This window comes from Triticum aestivum, chromosome 7A (assembly GCF_018294505.1).
Source record: "Triticum aestivum cultivar Chinese Spring chromosome 7A, IWGSC CS RefSeq v2.1, whole genome shotgun sequence".
NCBI classification, from domain to species: domain Eukaryota; kingdom Viridiplantae; phylum Streptophyta; class Magnoliopsida; order Poales; family Poaceae; genus Triticum; species Triticum aestivum.
Genome location: NC_057812.1, coordinates 723,991,259 through 724,014,380, shown reverse-complemented (window position 1 = coordinate 724,014,380; position 23,122 = coordinate 723,991,259). Strand labels below are relative to the sequence as shown.

The 23,122-nt window shown below is 52.3% G+C and overlaps 1 protein-coding gene and 1 long non-coding RNA gene across 2 annotated transcripts in view; one reads left to right on the top strand and one right to left on the bottom strand.

Moving 5' to 3' along the window:
* Window positions 1–23,122, top strand: part of LOC123149719 (uncharacterized) — a 73,796-nt gene that overhangs the window by 5,369 nt on the left and 45,305 nt on the right. Inside the window, exon 3 of the long non-coding RNA XR_006474820.1 lies at window positions 18,810–18,949. This is a non-coding gene — a long non-coding RNA (uncharacterized lncRNA). The remainder of the gene's footprint in view (window positions 1–18,809; window positions 18,950–23,122) is intronic.
* On the bottom strand, window positions 164–23,115 carry LOC123149717 (uncharacterized). Its single transcript, XM_044569428.1, has 2 exons — window positions 21,451–23,115; window positions 164–1,043 (listed from the first exon to the last, which is right to left on the bottom strand). The coding sequence occupies exons 1-2, from the start codon at window positions 22,811–22,813 to the stop codon at window positions 295–297; spliced, it is 2,112 nt and encodes a 703-aa protein (XP_044425363.1). The 5' UTR covers window positions 22,814–23,115; the 3' UTR covers window positions 164–294.

Genomic DNA, 23,122 nt, shown 5'->3' with positions numbered 1-23,122 from the left:
TTGTGAAATAAACAGAACAGGGATGATGAAACCACCCAGCAGTTTCAAATTCTTGGAGTATATATATTACAAACTGAAAAGAACAAGAGTCTACAACTCTATTACAGACCAAAGTTGTGGTCAATCTTCAAGCATATTAGTAGTAGAAGATAGCATAACTTCGCAATATAACTCAATCATTAAACAGGACGAACACGTGGACTCCTGAAATTCCAAACTTTTTATAGGATGAACAAACAGAGTGAACCAATTACACAAGCAGACGAAAGATAGCATAAGCTTCAGACCGCAAAATCAAACCACAGACTCTTGTGCAGTGGTACCATTAAACCCTCCCAGATGGTCTATCCCAGAGGAGGAAGAGGGCCGCCCCAGAATACCAGCATGAGTGAGAAGTGCCCAAAGATGGGTCATGAGCTCCCCGCCGGTGGCCAGCATCTCTGCATGGATGTCCGCATTGTCCGATGGCGCCAGGAAGAGTATGAACTCTGCCCAAAAGTCAGCCAGCACCTTCCAACGCTGTCCTTGATCAGGAACATTATCTCTAAGTTGCCTCCCAAGCTCGGCTCCCTTATATAGGATTGTACCATCGTCGTCATGCAAGCCTGTGATCAACTTCTCATACCTACCACTCAGAGTTTCACATCCGGCAAGGCGCTGCCGAGCCTCCATGACCACAGCGTCGAAGATGCGTCGTGTGTCGTAGCCATGACCAGGCAGCATGTCGGGAACAAAAGCTACCAAGTAGGCACAGTAATCCGACAGTCTCACGGCAACAAGGAGGTCGTCGTTGCCCTTCAGCGACAGCTCGTTCCGGGAGATGGTTGTGGCGATATGCCATACAAGGATTGTGTGGATGTGTGTTGGCAAGTTGCAGGCCCATGAGAATTGGCTTCCCAGCTGATTTCTAGCAAGTGCTGCTTGTCCATTTTCTAGCTTGCCGTTGTTCTTTTTGAACTGAGAGAGGATGCGGATGATGACTGTATCTGCCAGTTTTATCTTCTTGTCAGACTTCTGTCCTTTTCTTGTTGCATCGAGCAAGCCTAGTGACAGAAAAGACAGTGGTCCACCTGGGACTGGTCCCCTCTCACACTTGGCCCACGCAGCCCTCTGGGGCAGGTAGCCCCACTTGGTGGACCCCCGAGACCCTCCCGGTGGTCCCGGTACGTTACCGATAGCACCCGAAACTTTTCCGGTGACCAAAACAGGACTTCCCATATATAAATCTTTACCTCTGGACCATTCCGGAACTCCTCGTGATGTCCGGGATCTCATCTGAGACTCCGAACAACATTAGGTAACCACGTATATCTATTCCCTATAACCCTAGCGTCATCGAACCTTAAGTGTGTAGACCCTACGGGTTCGGGAACCATGCAGACATGACCGAGACAACTCTCCAGCCAATAACCAACAGCGGGATCTGGATACCCATGTTGGCTCCCACATGTTCCACGATGATCTCATCGGATGAACCTCCCCACCCGGTTGTGTTAGGTTAGCCCATAGGAACACTTTGGAGCAACCTCCGGGCCAGACCCACAGCAAGATCCCCTCTGTGTAGACCCCACGCGTCCGTTTCCCCCCTCCAGGTGCCGGCGGCGGCGCCGTCCGTGAGGGGGGGGGGGCAGACCCCGGACACGCGTGCCGGGCGTTTGCAACCGCCACAGCACTTCTAGACTTGTGAGAGGCCGCCTATGCAAGATTTGGCGGCATGCTAGCCCCCGGAGGCCGCCGGCCACAGCCGTAGACGCGCGAAGGGCAATCCGCGTAGAGGGAATTTTTCGGATACTTATCCATCACCAAAAATTATGAAAAAATACCATCGTTCCTATAGCACATGTGCCCGCGTCGTGCAAAAAAACTCATGATTTTATCGCGCTCCGAGTATTTAGTAATATTGACGACGCATCGTTACCGCAGAACGTCTACTAACGTGTCATCGCCGTCCGTGAGGGGGGGGGGGGCACGCCCCGCAGACGCGTCCCGCCTCTTCGGACATGCCACCACACCACCCCGCATGTATGAGGGCCCGGTGCGACGCTCCGGTGGCATTGCTACCCCCCCGTGCCCCCGTCCCGCCTAACCCTGTAGCGTTTGACCACGGGATCTAGCCCTTTGACTTTGCACGGACGGGCTTTGACCAGTGGACCTCCCCACTCGGTTGTGTTAGGTCAGCCCATAGGAACACTTTGGGGCAATATCCGGGCCAGACCCACAGCAAGATCCCCTCCGTGTAGACCCCACGCGTCCGTTTCCTCCCTCTAGGTGCCGGCGGCGGCGCCGTCCGTGAAGGGGGGCACACCCCGGACACGCGTGCCGGGCGTTTGCAACCGCCACAACACTTCCAGACTTGTGAGAGGCCGCCTATGCAAGATTTGGCGGCATGCTAGCCCCCGGAGGCCGCCGGCCACAGCCGTAGACGCACGAAGGGCAATCCGCGTAGAGGGAAGTTTTCGGATACTTCTCCATCACCAAAAATTATGAAAAAATACCATCGTTCCTATAGCACATGTGCCCGTGTCGTGCAAAAAAACTCATGATTTTATCGCGCTCCGAGTATTTAGTAATATTGACGCCGCATCGTTACCGCAGAACGTCTACTACCGTGTCATCGCCGTCCGTGAGGGGGGCCACGCCCCGGAGACGCGTCCCGCCTCTTCGGACATGCCACCACACCACCCCGCATGTATGAGGGCCCGGTGCGACGCTCCGGTGGCATTGCTACCCCCCAGTGCCCCCGTCCCGCCTAACCCTGTAGCGTTTGACCACGGGATCTAGCCCTTTGACTTTGCACGGACGGGCTTTGACAAGAGGACCTCCCCACCCGGTTGTGTTAGGTCAGCCCATAGGAACACTTTGGAGCAACATCCGGGCCAGACCCATAGCAAGATCCCCTCCGTGTAGACCCCACGCGTCCGTTTCCCCCCTCCAGGTGCCGGCGGCGGCGCCGTCCGTGAGGGGGGGCACACCCCGGACACGCGTGCCGGGCGTTTGCAACCGCCACAACACTTCCAGACTTGTGAGAGGCCGCGTACGCAAGATTTGGCGGCATGCTAGCCCCCGGAGGCCATCGGCCACAGGAGTAGACGCGCGAAGGGCAATCCGCGTAGAGGGAATTTTTCGGATACTTCTCCATCACCAAAAATTATGAAAAAATACCATCGTTCCTATAGCACATGTGCCCGCGTCGTGCAAAAAAATTCATGATTTTATCGCGCTCCAAGTATTTAGTAATATTGATGCCGCATCGTTACCGCACAATGTCTACTACCGTGTCATCACCGTCCGTGAGGGGGGGCTACGCCTCGGAGACGCGTCCCGCCTCTTCGGACTTGCCACCACACCACCCCGCATGTATGAGGGCCTGGTGCGACGCTCCGGTGGCATTGCTACACCCCACCCCCAGTGCCCCCGTCCCGCCTAACCCTGTAGCGTTTGACCACGGGATCTAGCCCTTTGACTTTGCATGGGCGGGCTTTGACCAGTGGACGTCCCCACCCGGTTGTGTTAGGTCAGCCCATAGGAACACTTTGGAGCAACATCCGGGCCAGACCCACAGCAAGATCCCCTCCGTGTAGACCCCACGCGTCCGTTTCCCCCCTCCAGGTGCCGGCGGCGGCGCCGTCCGTGAGGGGGGGGGACAACCCGGACACACGTGCCGGGCGTTTGCAACAGCCACAACACTTCCAGACTTGTGAGAGGCCGCCTACGCAAGATTTGGCGGCATGCTAGCCCCCGGAGGCCGCCGGCGACAGCCGTAGACGCGCGAAGGGCAATCCGCGTAGAGGGAATTTTTCGGATACTTCTCCATCACCAAAAATTATGAAAAAATACCATCGTTCCTATAGCACATGTGCCCGCGTCGTGCAAAAAAACTCATGATTTTATCGCGCTCCGAGTATTTAGTAATATTGCTGCCGCATCGTTACCGCAGAACGTCTACTACCGTGTCATCGCCGTCCGTGAGGGGGGGCCACGCCCCGGAGACGCGTCCCGCCTCTTCGGACATGCCACCACACCACCCCGCATGTATGAGGGCCCGGTGCGACGCTCCGGTGGCATTGCTACCCCCCAGTGCCCCCGTCCCGCCTAACCCTGTAGCGTTTGACCACGGGATCTAGCCCTTTGACTTTGCACGGACGGGCTTTGACAAGAGGACCTCCCCACCCGGTTGTGTTAGGTCAGCCCATAGGAACACTTTGGAGCAACATCCGGGCCAGACCCATAGCAAGATCCCCTCCGTGTAGACCCCACGCGTCCGTTTCCCCCCTCCAGGTGCCGGCGGCGGCGCCGTCCGTGATGGGGGGCACACCCCGGACACGCGTGCCGGGCGTTTGCAACCGCCACAACACTTCCAGACTTGTGAGAGGCCGCGTACGCAAGATTTGGCGGCATGCTAGCCCCCGGAGGCCATCGGCCACAGGAGTAGACGCGCGAAGGGCAATCCGCGTAGAGGGAATTTTTCGGATACTTCTCCATCACCAAAAATTATGAAAAAATACCATCGTTCCTATAGCACATGTGCCCGCGTCGTGCAAAAAAATTCATGATTTTATCGCGCTCCAAGTATTTAGTAATATTGATGCCGCATCGTTACCGCACAATGTCTACTACCGTGTCATCGCCGTCCGTGAGGGGGGGCTACGCCCCGGAGACGCGCCCCGCCTCTTCGGACTTGCCACCACACCACCCCGCATGTATGAGGGCCTGGTGCGACGCTCCGGTGGCATTGCTACCCCCCACCCCCAGTGCCCCCGTCCCGCCTAACCCTGTAGCGTTTGACCACGGGATCTAGCCCTTTGACTTTGCATGGGCGGGCTTTGACCAGTGGACGTCCCCACCCGGTTGTGTTAGGTCAGCCCATAGGAACACTTTGGAGCAACATCCGGGCCAGATCCACAGCAAGATCCCCTCCGTGTAGACCCCACGCGTCCGTTTCCCCCCTCCAGGTGCCGGCGGCGGCGCCGTCCGTGAGGGGGGGGGGACATCCCGGACACACGTGCCGTGCGTTTGCAACAGCCACAACACTTCCAGACTTGTGAGAGGCCGCCTACGCAAGATTTGGCGGCATGCTAGCCCCCGGAGGCCGCTGGCGACAGCCGTAGACGCGCGAAGGGCAATCCGCGTAAAGGGAATTTTTCGGATACTTCTCCATCACCAAAAATTATGAAAAAATACCATCGTTCCTATAGCACATGTGCCCGCGTCGTGCAAAAAAACTCATGATTTTATCGCGCTCCGAGTATTTAGTAATATTGCTGCCGCATCGTTACCGCAGAACGTCTACTACCGTGTCATCGCCGTCCGTGAGGGGGGGGGGGCACGCCCCGGAGACGCGTCCCACCTCTTCGGACATGCCACCATACCACCCCGCATGTATGAGGGCCCGGTGCGACGCTCCGGTGGCATTGCTACCCCAGTGCCCCCGTCCCGCCTAACCCTGTAGCGTTTGACAACGGGAGCTAGCCCTTTGACTTTGCACGGACGGGCTTTGACCAGTGGACCTCCCCACCCGGTTGTGTTAGGTCAGCCCATAGGAACACTTTGGGGCAATATCCGGGCCAGACCCACAACAAGATCCCCTCCATGTAGATCCCACGTGTCCGTTTCCTCCCTCCAGGTGCCAGCGGCGGCGCCGTCCGTGAGGGGGGGCACACCCCGGACACACGTGCCGGGCGTTTGCAACCGCCACAACACTTCCAGACTTGTGAGAGGCCGCGTACGCAAGATTTGGCGGCATGCTAGCCCCCGGAGGCCGCCGGCCACAGCAGTAGACGCGCGAAGGGCAATCCGCGTAGAGGGAATTTTTTGGATACTTCTCCATCACCAAAAATTATTAAAAAATACCATCGTTTCTATAGCACATGTGCCCGCGTCGTGCAAAAAAACTCATTATTTTGTCGTGCACCGAGTATTTAGTAATATTGACGCCGCATCGTTACCGCAGAACGTCTACTACCATGTCATCGCCGTCCGTGAGGGGGGGTTACGCCCCGGAGACGCGTCCCGCCTCTTCGGACATGCCACCACACCACCCCGCATGTATGAGGGACCGGTGCGACGCTCCGGTGGCATTGCTACCCCCAGTGCCCCCGTCCCGCCTAACCCTGTAGCGTTTGACCACGGGATCTAGCCCTTTGACTTTGCACGGGCGGGCTTTAACCAGTGGACCTCCCCACCCGGTTGTGTTAGGTCAGCCCATAGGAACACTTTGGAGCAACATCCAGGCCAGACCCACAGCAAGATCCCCTCCGTGTAGACCCCACGCGTCCGTTTCCCCCCTCCAGGTGCCGGCGGCGGCGCCGTCCGTGAGGGGGGGCACACCCCGGACACGCGTGCCGGGCGTTTGCAACCGCCACAACACTTCCAGACTTGTGAGAGGCCGCCTATGCAAGATTTGGCGGCATGCTAGCCCCCGGAGGCCGCCGGCCACAGCCGTAGACGCGCGAAGGGCAATCCGCGTAGAGGGAATTTTTCGGATACTTCTCCATCACCAAAAATTATGAAAAAAATACAATTGTTCCTATAGCACATGTGCCCATGTCGTGCAAAAAAACTCAGGATTTTATCGCTCTCCGAGTATTTAGTAATATTGACGCCGCATCGTTACCGCAGAACGTCTACTATCGTGTCTTCGCCGTCCGTGAGGGGGGGGGGCACGCCCCGGAGACGCGTTCCGCCTCTTCGGACATGCCACCACACCACCCCGCATGTATGAGGGCCCGGTGCGACGCTCCGGTGGCATTGCTACCCCCCAGTGCCCCCGTCCCGCCTAACCCTTTAGCGTTTGACCACGGGATCTAGCCTTTGACTTTGCACGAACGGGCTTTGACCTGTGGACCTCCTCACCCGGTTGTGTTAGGTCAGCCCATAGGAACACTTTGGAGCAACATCCGGGCCAGACCCAACGCAAGATCCCCTCCGTGTAGACCCCACGCGTCCGTTTCCCCCCTCCAGGTGCCGGCGGCGGCGCCGTCCGTGAGGGGGGGCACATCCCGGACACGCGTGCCGGGCGTTTGCAACCACGACAACACTTCCAGACTTGTGAGAGGCCGCCTACGCAAGATTTGGCGGCATGCTAGCCCCTAGAGGCCGCCGGCCACAACCGTAGACTCGCGAAGGGCAATCCGCGTAGAGGGAATTTTTCGGATACTTCTCCATCACCAAAAATTATGAAAAAATACCATCGTTCCTATAGCACATGTGCCCGCGTCGTGCAAAAAAACTCATGATTTTATCGTGCTCCGAGTATTTAGTAATATTGACGCCGCATCGTTACCGCAGAACGTCTACTACCGTGTCATCGCCGTCCGTGAGGGGGGGGGGCACGCCCCGGAGACGCGTCCCGCCTCTTCGGACATGCCACCACACCACCCCGCATGTATGAGGGCCCGGTGCGACGCTCCGGTGGCATTGCTACCCTCCTAGTGCCCCCGTCCCGCCTAACCCTGTAGCGTTTGACCATGGGATCTAGCCCTTTGACTTTGCACGGACGGGCTTTAACCAGTGGACCTCCCCACCCGGTTGTGTTAGGTCAGCCCATAGGAACACTTTGGAGCAACATCCAGGCCAGACCCACAGCAAGATCCCCTCCGTGTAGACCCCACGCGTTCGTTTCCCCCTCCAGGTGCCGGCGGCGGCGCCATCCGTGAGGGGGGGCACACCCCGGACACGCGTGCCGGGCGTTTGCAACCGCCACAACACTTCCAGACTTGTGAGAGGCCGCCTATGCAAGATTTGGCGGCATGCTAGCCCCCGGAGGCTGCCGGCCACAGTCGTAGACGCGCGAAGGGCAATCCGCGTAGAGGGAATTTTTCGGATACTTCTCCATCACCAAAAATTATGAAAAAATACCATCGTTCCTATAGCACATGTGCCCGCGTCGTGCAAAAAAATTCATGATTTTATCGCGCTCCGAGTATTTTGTAATATTGACGCCGCATCGTTACCGCAGAACGTCTACTACCGTGTCATCACCGTCCGTGAGGGGGGGCCACGCCCCGGAGACGCGTCCCGCCTCTTCGGACATGCCACCACACCACCCCGCATGTATGAGGGCCCGATGCGACGCTCCGGTGGCATTGCTACCCCCAGTGCCCCCGTCCCGCCTAACCCTGTAGCGTTTGACCACGGGATCTAGCCCTTTGACTTTGCACGGACGGGCTTTGACCAGTGGACCTCCCCACCCGGTTGTGTTAGGTCAGCCCATAGGAACACTTTGGAGCAACATCCGGGCCAGACCCAGAGCAAGATCCCCTCCGTGTAGACCCCACGCGTCCGTTTCCCCCCTCCAGGTGCCAGCGGCGGCGCCGTCCGTGAGGGGGGGCACACCACGGAGCCCCAAGACGGGTGTGTACGCATGCATGAACACTTTCACATATGCATCGGGACCCGTGCGATGTTTCGGTGACATAGCTACACCCCGAACCCCCCCCCCCAACCAGAATTCCTTCCGTGTCGGCCGTTTCCCCCCTCCGTGACACGGCGATAGCGACGTTCGTAACGGGGGGCAATCGACATACCATCGGGTATGTTTTTTTAGATAAGGCATAATTATCTTATGCAAAAGCAAAAACTAAAATAAAGTAAAAATAACAAAACAAAGTAAAAATAAAAAAATAAAGTAATGCCCACGTATGCCGACGGCAAGGCCGTCGGCATACCTGCGCACACACGGATCGATGACGTGGCGTGGCACATGAATCGTTGATGTGGCAGAGGGGCCTATGCCGACGGCTATGCCGTAGGCATACCTCTGCCACAGATATGCCGACGGCCGCCGTTACCACCCGTCGGCGTAGGTTCAACGCCGTCAAATGGTGAGCGCTGACCGGGCAGGTGGGCCCGTGCTATGCCGACGGGCCCCATAGGCGTATCCCGGGCGGTCCCGACGGCCTCGTCTATGCCGACGGCCCCGTCGGCATAGATGGATGTATGCCGACGACTTCTCTACGCCTACGGCCTATCCTTGGCCATCGGCATAGGTCCGGCGATGCCCACGGGGGCCGTCGGCATAGATTTGGCCGTCGGCAACCCCAGTTTTTCTGGTAGTGGGTGCTGACAAGCTAGATACCATGTTAGAAGGGAGAGAGAGGATTGGTGGAATAGTTTTTGATTGCTTGAGCCTCGTGGGCATATATATAGGAGTACAATGATCTACTTGAGATACAAGACAAGTCAGAATAAATCCTAGTCTATCTCGTCTTTCCTAATAAACATTATACTCAACAAATAGGTCATGGTTGCTCGCGAGGGCTGTCGGCACTCGCATATGTATAGCCGCAACGACAACCTCACGAGTTGTTCCCTAGTTCTTGCATCCGATCGATGGCTGCCGCCCTCCCAAAGTTCATTGGAGGTGATCGCATCCTCAAAGCTAACATAACCTGGATTTTTCTGGCATCCCTTAAAGTAGGCTTTGGCTTTGGTTGCTGCTGGTGTGTCGTATGCAGTCGATAAACATTTCTTTGGCTTGCTGATGCTGGTGCGTCGTGTGCGAAGACATGTGATCTTGGCGAGACGATTGTTTTCGATTGTGGTCTTTCCCTCATCTAGATCTTGAATTCCCATGCGACGTCCTTGTCCAGCTTCGGGGGATGCACGGGAGGTGCAGAGCAAAAGCTCCACACCTTGGCGCTGGCAGTAACCATGTTTGCGGGTGTCGTGTCCCTCTTGGGGTGCCAGGCTTGCTGCCTTCTCTACCCTTCGGCCTACACCCATGGTCAAAACCGTCGTCCACTTAGGACGAAAGCGGCAGTGGCGGCGCACGGCATCCTGTCCCTCTTAGGGTCTTCGTCGTTAAATATTTGTTCCTGGGCCAGCTGTCGACGACCCGCCGCAGCACCTCCACTCTATTATCTTCTGCTCATAGCCCAGCCCTAGCCGGACCGTCAACGGGGACAACGATGTTGACCAGATCGGCAACGACTTCCTTGAAAAATCATTCCGGCAGTTCCATATAGCCCACAAAAGCGCACATATTTCAATCCAAACACGAGCTGCTATAGTATGCTTCAGCCCAGCTAACCACGTTCCAAACAACAACTCAATGTCAGCTGGAGGGTTATTGTTGAAGGCTATATGAATCGTTTTTCAAAGCAATTAGGCGAGTAGGCATTCAATGAATACGTAAAATTCATCTGACCAAACACTAATGTTGGAGATTAATCGTCTCTCGCGATGCGCCTAAATAGAATTGCACCTCATGTCGTTGTTCTCGTCTGCCTCATCTCTATGTTTCCCTCTCTTGCACACACATGCCTGTCACCTACACACACGTACAAATAAACACACACAACACAGACACACATAAGTACATCAGGCGTACACGCAGTCGACTGGGTATAGCTAGCACACAGGGCAAACACGGAGGGACACACTTCACACATGTGACGAAGCGGAAGGAGCCTACAGCCTCCCGTGACCGAAGACACATGGAATCAACTGAGCGATCAGAAAATTTCAGGTGCCTGATGATTAGCAAAAGCGTACATACACATGTTACTCTAACCAAAATGGCAATACCGAAGATGAGTAGGCTTTGCAATGTTGAAATAACTTGGATTTTTTTCACCCACAGGGGAAGTCCATACTGAACTTGGATGTCTCATTCTACGACCTCTGCATTGAGTTAAATTGGGATTTTCAGTTTTCACCCAGAAGGGAAGAACCATTCTGAACCTGCATTTTTCCTTCTACGAGTTCTACGTAACGAAACAAGGCTAAGCTTTCCACTCGTCATGTCATACACGCAATAGCTTGGAACACCATTGCCGAGCTTCTCGCAATCATGGCACGTGCATGGGTTCAACCGCCTCCGTATCCGTGCCCAGTCAGTGCCCAAGATAAACACACGATTTCCTCGAAATGTCTGCCCGTAGTGTTCCGTCGACTAGCCCGCGAGTGCCCTTGAGCAAGTCCTGCTCAGGAAGAGGAGCTGGCCATCCAAGTCATTCACCTCCAACCACTGTCTCTTCTCCAAATCTGCCTCGAACACCTGCAGATTCATCTTTGAATGATGAACGTAGGCCGCGTGAGGGATGTTCCACCGCACCATTAATAGCTTTCTATTATCGGATGAGACGACTATGTAGTACTTCACAAGAAACTTCGGCGACGATGGACCGATCCCGGGCGGCAGCGGTGTGTGTTCCTTGATGACATGCTGTACGCGACATGGCTGTTCAATCTCATGGGTGAAGAGCTGCTCCGATGATATGAGCGCGAAGATTTTTCCACGGTACAAGGCAATGTCCCTGTACTTGTACCCATGCTTGTACCCATACATATTGGTGGTAAGCAGAAGCACCCATGAGAGCTGACCGGTGCCCGGCCGGAAAAACACCAAGCAATAAGCGGAAACTGGCCTTCCGGCGTCACGGTTAAGGATCGCAACGAGGAGACTGGACGAGCACACGAGGACCTTACGCATGGTGAAGGCGACGCCCTCTGCGGGAATCAGTGGCCATGTTCTCTTGGAGCCACATGGGTCATGGGCGCCCCTATCGCTGCACTCGTCAGCACACTCATGGTGGTCCCTTGGGATCTCGATGGTGGACGAAGAATCGCGAAGGAAGAGTCGGCGGCTGTGCTTGTAGAGAAGGTAGCTGCCGAAGGAGGTGACGTCGGCGCCATGGCTCGAGCGAAACACCTTGCCATCGGCGATGCTCTGGTAAGCGCCGCGGCCGAGGCTGATGCACGGCATCGCCGGCGGCAGCTCCTGACGCGCAGCGAGGCGCCAGTCACGGAAGACGGCTCCGAAACTGAGGCGGTCTCGATGGGACGGTAGACGGGATATGATGAGGGCGGCAAGGTCGGGGGGGAGGTCCGGCCATGGCGAGCGCGAAGTAGTAGTCTTGCCGAGGCAGATACCCATTGATCGATGCGATCAAAGGTGCTTGATTAGTTTTAGTTTGTCAACAGGACGATTTGGCAGACGTAAGTACGATATAGTAGGAGTATATGAGCTAGGCTAGGTTTCGGTTGATACTTTTTCAACCCCAAACAAGGTTCCCGTCCATGATTTATTAACCGAGCTGTACTGCGATGGAATACCGTGTCCGAACGTGACTTGATCACGGCAGTCCGAAAGCACGTACAGAAAGAAACCAACAGGAGATGGACTTGGTAAGGAATTTAATTCGTTATCATAAGCACATGTAAAAATATAGGACTATTTTTTCCAGCAAAGTTTCAATAAACCGTAAACACGTGAAATACAAACACAAAGTGCGTATTTTTGGTAAAGACTTCTGGTTCACTACTCCCTCGTAATTAAATCAACAATTAGAACATACTCCCTTCGTTTTTATTTACTCCACATATTAGCTTTGGTCAACGTCAAGATTTGTAAAGTTTGACAAAGTATATATGCAAAAATATTAACATGTACAATAACAAGTCAATAACATTAGATCCATTATTGAATGTATTTTTTCTTTGAGCATCAGTACAGACACAAGCGCCCACATACACGCGCATACACTCACCCCTATGAACGCACACACGCACACCCTATCCTTATGAGCACCTCCGAAAGACTGAGCCGGCATATCATATAGATTTGCAACCACAGGTTGATTCGCATTATTGAATGTACTTTAACATCATATAGATTTGTTATGGTAAATATTCATATTCTTTTCTACAAACTTAGTCAAACTTTACTCTAATATACGGACAAGATGTTGATGCCTACCACGCGCTGGGCTTGGCGGTTCTGCTCCTCTCAGAGTCGTGCGGCTCTTTCCGCCGCTGTCACCCGTAGCCTCGCCAACCGCTCCGACTCCTCCAGCGGAACGCCTTCGCATCTTTGGAGCGACAACGGCGGGCGTCCATCTCCACAGACCTGTACGAGCGGCGAATGACGGTGCGGAGGGCCTCGTCGTCGTCGCTGGCCAGGGGAAGTTGCTGTGGCGCGGATCTACTCGATCCTCCCTCCGAGCCACGGCTAGTAGCCGCCTCCACGGCCCGCTTGTTCGCAAGGCGATAAAAACCAAGGAAAAACCGAAAAGCCAAAAAAAATCATCTAAAAACCAAAGTACATACAAGAAAAAAAAGAAAACAAAATTCAGAGGGAGCAACTAGAGCGTGACACGTGACGGTAGCTTAGGTCATCTCCAACGTGGTCCCCTAATACAAACAGTGTATTTGTCTGCAAACATTCAAAACATGAGCAGAACAGATGAATTTCATGCAAACTGGATGATTTTTATTTAAGCCGGATGATTTTCCCGCGTCTTTCCTGCGTTTAAAAAAATTGAATGTATGATCAACATTGCTATCTGCTGACAAGAAACGGAGAGACCAAAGCCATTTCTTTGTCGCTTCGACCATACCACGTCTTGGAAACATCGCCACACATTCCATAAGTAGCTCATAATCACAGTACAATCATATGCACTAACTAGCCCCAGTTGGTGAAGCTGGGCACCTACCGTACGTCCTCGCCTTATCGTCCTCCATTCCATTTCCATGGCGTATATCAGCTCCGTCGATGCTAGTGCAACCACGATTTTCATCGCCGTCTTCATTGCTGTGGTCTTCTTCGCCGCTCTGTTGCGGCACTTGTGCGGTGCTCGCTCGACGGAGGTGAAGGATTATGAGCACACGTTGATTTCTTCCGGCTGTTCGCCGGGGGTGCGTGCCTACAACTACAGGGCGCGCCAGCCGGCGGCGGCGACCATGGAAGTGCGTGTGGGGCCATTTGTTTGGGCATTCCGCAGAGCCGATGCGTGGCGCGGGTCGTCTTTCTCAGTTTGCCGGTCTGATAATGTTGTGGTGGACGACAATTTTGTATAATATATGACGTTGTTGCTTAGGCTTCAGGGTCATTTGCTTTTAAGAATGTTATGTACTCCCTCTTTTTTTTCTTTTCAAAAGAGTTATGTACTCCGCTCGTCTCAACGTATGTGGCGTCCTTCTTTTTCGTGTTTAATTTAATCTTATTTGACCAATCATGTGTTCCAAACTAATGTGGTCGAACACAAATTCAATGATATAACTTGCATGACATATAATCCGTGTCAAATCGATGATCAAATGATAGATCTAAAAACACATTTGAGCCTGCTAAATAGTGAAAGAGGGTGTAGCTAGAGATCGCGGGCCCACTTGCTGAGCGTCGTGCGCGTCCAGTACAAGCCAAATCTCTGTGTACTCACTGCCTTTGAGTTCGGCACCCCGATGATCTACTCGACTATATGACTCTTAATCCATGTGCACAACAAGAGTTTGTTTTATTTTCCTTGGTTGCCTTTTTAGTCTGAGTTTCTTCACCAAGTGGGACCTTTTATTTCTCCACAAATTCTGGCCAACCCACCAAATCCGTTCACTGATGAACTCAGAAAATGCAAGGCCATCAAGCAAACTAGCACATGCTTTTAGTGTGCCTAGAAATTAGATATCGAAGGGAAGTTAGCAACTCACCAGTTCTGTAAGCATAAAACATATATACCAGTTTTTAGGCCACTACTTCATTTCGTAGGGTTATTTTTTTCAAACAAGATAGATGAATGAGCTTTTCTAAACCGTGAGCATTTGACGTAGGTTACTGTTATCGTTAAACTAAAATAGCAAGTATTTGTTGTTTTTTTATTAGAAAAGTGAAAAAGAAGTGCATCGATGTAGGACCAATCCCTGTGGTAGTGACAACAACTTTTATTTACTCACAAGTGGAGTTCGGATATTTTGTGGATCAAACCTGCCCGATAGTGAATTCACTGGTAATTTAAAAAGTATTCAAGCATTTTTTAAAAGCCACACAATTTAGAAAGTGTTGACGCCTTTTAAAAATAATATTTATTCATTTAAAAAAATTGATTTGAAAGCGAGTCGGGGTATGAGGGATGTGTATGAACCAGGTGCAGAGTGTAGCTCGTCGAGGGTGGTCCTCACGTCCAAATAGACGAGATTGGTTTCAAAAGTTTTAAACATACTATTGCGTTGACGCGGTTCAACGACAACTTTGTCATGCGGTGGCTAAGATCATTCGTTTGGGATTGACCACATTCGGATGCATTATGAGCAAGTGAACATCATGACTTCTCTCATTTAAGGTGGGAAGGAGGATAAACGACAACATGGGTTGAACAACATGCGCGGTGATGGAATGCGCAGCGATGTACAAATAATAAAGTACAGATAATAAAGTTCAATTAGTCCGGCTCTGGAGGCGGTGGATCAAGATGCGCAGCAATCGAGCGAAGGTTCGCGGAGATCATGTTGATGGCGTCACAAGCATGTCACTTTCTAAGTGGCCGCCATAGTTGCAGAAACCTACACATTTTTGTAAATAGCATCCGTCGCCCTAAGAGGAATGACATGTTCAATTACAACTTTATTATACACATTTCATAAAGTCCACGATAGCACCCCTAGCTACTACCACCCATAGGGGCGGAAGAATGGAAGGTTGGTGGGTTTGTACCTTCAGAAACATGTCTGTAAGGTTATCATGGCATCACCTGTGACCCACTATCTCGCGCAAACAGCTGCATAGAAACCGAACTGAGGGGCATGAGAATAAGATGTGGTTCGAATCTTCGAGGGCTTCACAAAAGGGACATTGGCCATCACCCGAGCCATTCCACTTAAACACCTCAATGCCTGAGGGTAGACGATGATGAACCAATTGCCAAAGGAAATCGGAATTTTGAGAGGCAATTTGATCTCCCAAAGGAGGTTCAATTTTTTTGGTCCTGGTGTAGCCACAAGAGGGTTCTATAATTAAAGTGACCGAGAGGATAACTGGCCATTTGGCTCTAGGTGCCAACTCCTGGTATCCTGGTCCAAGGAAGGCGTGTGAAGAACTTAATAGTTCCTCCCATTGGTCCCTCTCTAAGGGGCCAAACGTTCGTCTGAAGCTTAGATTACCGAGACTCGGGAGGGCTGCTTCCACCGTTAAGTTGGGCAGCGTACATATACTGAAGATATTTGGGAACCTAGAGGCAAAGGGCCGATGGCTGGATCAGTGGTCCAACCAAAAAAGGGCGCTAGCCCATGAGTCCGCCGTCATGGAGGAGACCATTCGAGAATCAGAAATAACCGGATTAGCGATTGCTAGAATGGGGATCCTCATGCTCATTGAGCGAATACAAGAGGTTGTCCACGCAGATATTTTGCACGCATGATGTCCAACCAGAGACCCCCCCCCCCTTTCGGATGCAATCCGCCAAAGCCATTTAGATAGCAGCGTGATATTCATCCGTTTGGAGGAAATTATTCCCATGCCTCGTTGATACTAGGGTTTGCAAATTTCCTACCATTGACCCATATGATAGTTTTACACTTTCCCGCCCAGAAGAATTGGAATAGGTACTTAGCAATGTTGTGCCGAAGGGATTCATGAAGACTATAGAATCCCATTAAATACATAAGCAGGCTGATCATTGAGGAATTAATGCACAGCCCCGGCCGCTTTAGATAACCATGGTCACTGCCATGGCTCAACCCTATGTTAAACTTTTGTAACAGTAGGGCGTGAGCCGAACATATTATTTTCGTTGCTCCTAGAGATCTCCCTCTATGGGGCTCGCCAATGTGCTTTCCGTTTCAAAAAAAAACATCACCGCTCGATTGCCTCAACCTCTCTTCTGGTCATGCAACTTGTGAGGAGTGCTCATGTGACTTTTTGTCCACTAACTCATCACTTGTGATATTCTCCAGAAGACGCTCCTTTTCAATAACGAACCCCAGAGGTGGTACCTGTTCGACCTTTTTTTATAGCATCGATCGTATCCGGTTTTGACACAGTCTACATGGGCCGTGTTGTCTTGTGAGCGACTCAAATTGGGCCCATCGAAGCTCACAGACCCAGTGTTTTCTCCCCTCTCTCCATTCTTCTTCTCTTTTCTCCTGGCGCGCGCCGCCGGCCAAACCCCACCTCACGCGGCCGCAGAGAGCAGCGGTACCGGGGACTCGCGGTGGTTCGCTGCCCTCTCCGAGACTGAGCTCGTCCGGGACGTGCCCTCCCGCTCTTCTCTCCTAGCTTCTCCCTCCGCTTGCGTTCACCTTGCCGACGAGAGGTTCGATGGTGCCATGGTGGTGCCGGTGCAGGATTTCCTCGCCAGCGTGAAGATGCTGGCCGTGAAGCGGGCGGAGACCGCCGGCCACACCCACCTCGCCGACGCGTTTGATTTGCGCATGCTACAAGCTCTTGGTACTGCTCGAACAACTACTCGCTCTCGGTACTACGAAATCTTTGTAACATCAGTAATAGATAGATAGAATCTGATACCCTTGACAACATACTAAATGGAAATGCCTAATTAGTTAGCCGCCGGTCGTTATCCATGGTGAATCGTACACTATTGGATCCCCCTCTCTCTCGCGCGACCGCGTCGCCCCCCCGCGGGCGACCGGCCGCGCACCAGGCCTCCTCCCTTCAGGCCCCCTCCCTCCTCCCTTCCCGCCGCCGTCGCCGGCGCCCGCGGCCGGATTGGCCCCGGGGCTGCTGGTGGCGGCGGCCTCCTGGCCCTTCCCCTCCCGGTCGCTCTCCGGCACGGGCGGAGCTGCTCCGGGGGGTGCATTTAGGCGGCGGCGGGGTTCCGTTGTGCATGCAGGCGAGTAGCTGGGCGGCGGCGCTGCCGTTGGCGGGGCGGCGCGGCGGCAGGATCTGGCGTCGTCTGCTCGGCCCAGAACTGGGCCCTTCGGGCCCCATATGGGCCTGGGCGGGCCGACGGCGGGGATGGTCTCCGGCGTGGCTTCTGGGACGCGTGGGAGATGCGACGAGTGTCTGGGTGTCGGCGGTGCTGACGCCGGCCTGCTGCATCGCGGTTGGCGGGGCTTAATGGGCCCGCTTCGGCCTGGCTAGGCCAGGGGTGGCCCGGCATGCCCCGCTGCCGCGTCCGGACAACTACCGCGACGGTGCCGGAGGCACGGGCCTCCCGCACGACGGCGGTGGAGGTGGTTCCCTCCCGCTCGGCGTCGCTGTTGCTGCTCCCGTCGTGGTGAGCTTCTCTCCGGTCCTTTTGGCCTCGTGGTGGTGTTCGTAGTGAGGTGGCGTGGGTGGCGGCGCTACTGCGTTGGCGCATGGTGGTGGGCGACGGTTTGGCGGGTCGGTTCCGTCCGGTTGGGCGGTTGGGGTTGGAATGCAGGAGAAATCCCTGCCTGCTTCGGCCCCGACACGATGACACCTGCCGGTGCCACCATTCCTCCCTGGAGGGTGTCTGTGGTATACAGCCCCCACCTCCCTCCGCGTGCCCGGGGGAACCCGAGGACTTGTCCGGGCAGCAGCATCGTCGGTGTCACATCCCTTCTTGGAGGTGCTGCTTGGTACGCGGCGGATCAGAGCCTCGGTCTGTGGTGATTTGTATCCGGTGGGCGCCGCGGTGGCGGGTCATCCGCGCTTTGCCGAGCTGCCGTGGTTGGCATTTGTTTTTTTTCTTTTTCTTTTGATGTGTTGTGCTGCTCGCCACAGCGATATCTGTACTCGGTGTTGGTTGCTTTGAAATACAAAGCGGGGAAAATCCTTTTTCGGTAATCGTACACTATCTTTTTGACCTGCTGTTACTCTGAATTTGTGCGATGGAAGTGACGGATTTGGATCAAATTTATGGATTCATAGCATAGCACATTTTTGTGAATTGGAGCGGCAGCCTCACACAAATTGAAATGGTTGCAACATACTCAAACCAAATTCTATTAGTCTTCAGGCTGACTTCATGCGAAAATATGTTGCAAGTCTTACCTCACATGCATCTGCCTGTGCGTGCAAAATGTAGCATTTGCCATTTTTGAATTAGGCATTTTTAGGTGTATGGTGGAATCTCTTTGCTGAACAACATGCTTATGCTCGTGCTTCCCAGGTGTTATTTTGCTAGAAAGTTTTAAAGGACGGCTAACAGAAACTCAGTTAATCCGACGACCGTTCTTGACAGACTTCCGTGACAGCCAACTTGCAGTTCGGACTGGGATGCAGAGAAGAGCCAACCAAACAACATTTGAGGTGAGGTCACCAACAATAACTGCAGTGCAGTTCTTCTGCACTTTCTGCCTCACACACATGATTAAACAAGACATGACAGACCTAGCTAGCTAGCTGTATGAAATGACTTGGGGATCGATCGAGATCCTAACTAAATAAACTTGATTTGATTAGCTCATTGATGAAAACTCCATTCACGTTAACCGGGTGTGGAGCTGGCAACTAGCACCTCGTCCCATGGGGTTCGTACCATTGATAGAGAATAGCTCGAATTAGCCAAATCATGGCTTTACAACTGAAAGTCGACTAAGTATTCAAGCACAACTCTAATAGCAGGGGTCTGCAGCTGTGGATTAAATCTTCTCTCCACATATCAAGGTGCAGATTTTACCCAAATATCTATTCATACTTCCCAGAACAAACAACTCTGCGCTGCTTTTACACAGATAGCACACAAATCTAACATCGAAAAGTTGTTGTAGCTCCCGGGGGTCCCGACCCCCGGTTATCCTACCGTCTGGCGCACTTGAGATTCGTGCAGTGTTATGTGCAATCGCAGAACATTTGCAGCTGTTGCATGCTTGTCTAGGCATTTGACTGTTTTAATTATAGAACAAGTAGCCTATAGGGGTAGGCAGCAGGTTATAGGGGTATGCATGCGCTCTGTGTATCCTATTAAAGTGTCTAACATGTATGCACAGGCTGCACAGTGGTCACTGTTTCTCATATGCATGCTCAAGCACAACACAGTCTCTCTCGGGTCTCTCACAAGCTCTCTTTCACTAAAAATAATAGAAAAAAGCTCTCTCAAAGTCTGACTAAAAGGCGTGGCTATGCATGTGTTTTTTAGACTAACCACAATGGAGAGTAACATACATTAGTAACATACACGTATTCCTAGACTATGTTACTACCTTCATAGTGGGTAGTAACATAAGTGTGGTAACATGCATAGCTTCATTTATTAGGTTATAGACTCATATTGCATTGTGACATGTGATGTTACAGTAACTAGCTAAGTTACTACTACTACCTCTCTTCTCATTAACTCACTGCCACAAAAGCAAATTTGCTGAGTTGGACTCGATGTTACTGCTGAAGTTACTCTCACTATGGCTAGTCGTATAGTGATCACATCTGTCATCTAGCTGAGAGAGAGGTGACAATGAGTAGAGAGAGAGAGATGGAGCTAAGGATGATTGGTCACATCTGTCAATGGCAGCTACACAGCCTACCAATAGTAGGTGGCTACGATGCTCTTGGGACCTAGTGATCCACTAGAGCGCATGCATGATACGTGGCGCTCGAAACACTGGTAAAATTGCGGCATTACAAAAGTATGGGGCTGCTAATCCAACTGGCGTTTCTAGACATGGCACAGATCTCAACGTTTCCTATTGTACATGGATGGTTATGATAAGAGGGAGTCCAGACTCCCGGGTCCTAAAAGGCTGGTCTCATCTAACATACGTCACTTGTTGTGAAATAAACAGAACAGGGATGATGAAACCACCCAGCAGTTTCAAATTCTTGGAGTATATATATTACAAACTGAAAAGAACAAGAGTCTACAGCTCTATTACAGACCAAAGTTGTGGTCAATCTTCAAGCATATTAGTAGTAGAAGATAGCATAAACTTCGCAATATAACTCAATCATTAAACAGGACGAACACGTGGACTCCTGAAATTCCAAACTTTTTATAGGATGAACAAACAGAGTGAACCAATTACACAAGCAGACGAAAGATAGCATAAGCTTCAGACCGCAAAATCAAACCACAGACTCTTGTGCAGTGGTACCATTAAACCCTCCCAGATGGTCTATCCCAGAGGAGGAAGAGGGCCGCCCCAGAATACCAGCATGAGTGAGAAGTGCCCAGAGATGGGTCATGAGCTCCCCGCCGGTGGCCAGCATCTCTGCATGGATGTGCGCATTGTCCGATGGCGCCAGGAAGAGTATGAACTCTGCCCAAAAGTCAGCCAGCACCTTCCAACGCTGTCCTTGATCAGGAACATTATCTCTAAGTTGCCTCCCAAGCTCGGCTCCCTTATATAGGATTGTACCATCGTCGTCATGCAAGCCTGTGATCAACTTCTCATACCTACCACTCAGAGTTTCACATCCGGCAAGGCGCTGCCGAGCCTCCATGACCACAGCGTCGAAGATGCGTCGTGTGTCGTAGCCATGACCAGGCAGCATGTCGGGAACAAAAGCTACCAAGTAGGCACAGTAATCCGACAGTCTCACGGCAACAAGGAGGTCGTCGTTGCCCTTCAGCGACAGCTCGTTCCGGGAGATGGTTGTGGCGATATGCCATACAAGGATTGTGTGGATGTGTGTTGGCAAGTTGCAGGCCCATGAGAATTGGCTTCCCAGCTGATTTCTAGCAAGTGCTGCTTGTCCATTTTCTAGCTTGCCGTTGTTCTTTTTGAACTGAGAGAGGATGCGGATGATGACTGTATCTGCCAGTTTTATCTTCTTGTCAGACTTCTGTCCTTTTCTTGTTGCATCGAGCAAGCCTAGTGACAGAAAAGACAGTGCATTCCATGGATCATAGTCGAAGTTGAGTAACAGAGAGTACTGCCCAAGCTTTCTTTCCCAAGTACCTTCTCTTGTGGGACTCTCATTTACAGTTTTTGTTCGTGACTTGGTAATGTATTCCCGGATGTCATCCACTACTAACATCCTAGAAGGAGATATAAATGTTGTCGTGCAGTTTATCAAAGCTAAACTGGCAAGCAAAACAATGGTAACCCAACGAATAACATCGGTTCCATTGACTCTCTGTTCCAAATTACTACGATGGTAGTGTCTGCTGAGTGCTCCGGAAATGATGTTCCAAACAATAGCAAACAATGTAGCAACTGCTGACATGCCCCACCTCCCCCAGTAAAATTCCATCCTTGTATAGAAGAAATCATACATGAATGACAGCTCCTCCTCGATAACACGAAAAGCACAAACGTAGCTGGCATTCTCGGAGAGGAGCCCATGAAGAACGAGATGCAGTGTCTTCTCAAGGCCGGCTTCACTGAGTCGGTAGCCACAGAATCTCCGTTTCAACAGTTTGGATAATGTGAAGGAGAGCGCAGTATCCTTGTAAACTTCCGCAGTTTCCTTGTGCTTGAAGCTGTGAGACTCGACCCATCGCCAAACAGAATCAATGGTGATGTATTCTGAATTGATTACCTCTTTTAACACAACTCTGTAGTCAGGCGCGGTTGGAAGCAGGGAAGTCAATTCCATTTCCCCGTGAAATATGTAGCTGTACCCTTCCATAGTGCATGGATTGAAGACCGGAGCAAGCTGATGCTCAAACAGCATGTAATCAGCAATCACTTTAGAATGCGCCACCAAACCTCCCTTTTTGCTTGCCTTACTTAAATTCCCAAACTTGCTGAATGTCAAAATGATGCTCAGGATATAGAAAATCCATATGGTAGCATTGTAACTCTTGTTGCCACCACTCCCATTGATGATCAGCCATAGCACCAGAATGATTTGCAAGACTTGCTGCACAAGCATCCTTTTCCTCTGCTCAATATCCTGGATACTGTAGACAGAGAGGGAGACAGGGTTTACTTGTATCAGGAGGAGGATGGTGCCCCAGAGGACAAACGTCTGGTCACGGAATGGACCAGCCTGCAGCAGGCCGATGGTGTAGGGCGCCAGCACAGTGGACAGTGTGTACACTGTCCAGACGAGGAGGCGGAAGAACCCATGGCTATACCGCCTGCGGAATGAGCCGAACAGCTCAAGGAGAACCCACGCCAAGGTGCTGAAGAGGACCAGAACTTCTACGCGGATCAGCCGAGCTTCGGTGCTGCTCAAGCGCTGGACCAGCGTTGTGGTGGTGTTCTTGAGCTCCATGGCTTCTATCATCAACTGGCAGGCACCACTCTAGATCTGTTTCTCTCCGGTTGGCTTACCCATGCTAGGTTGGGTTAACACTCAAATGGCTTTTAAAGTGTGGAAGTCTATCTGACTATCTCTGTCTAGTTGTTCTCACAAAGTCCCCAATGACAACCTGCGTCACCGCGCTCTCTCCCTTGAAAGTATGCAAATTATGCTAGACGATTAGAAGATGTATTGCATGTGTGGCTGCGGAATACATGGCCAGGGACGAGCTGATACATGCAAGAATGGCTTGGCTTAGGAACGCATGGACAGGGGCTGGGATGAAAGGATGGA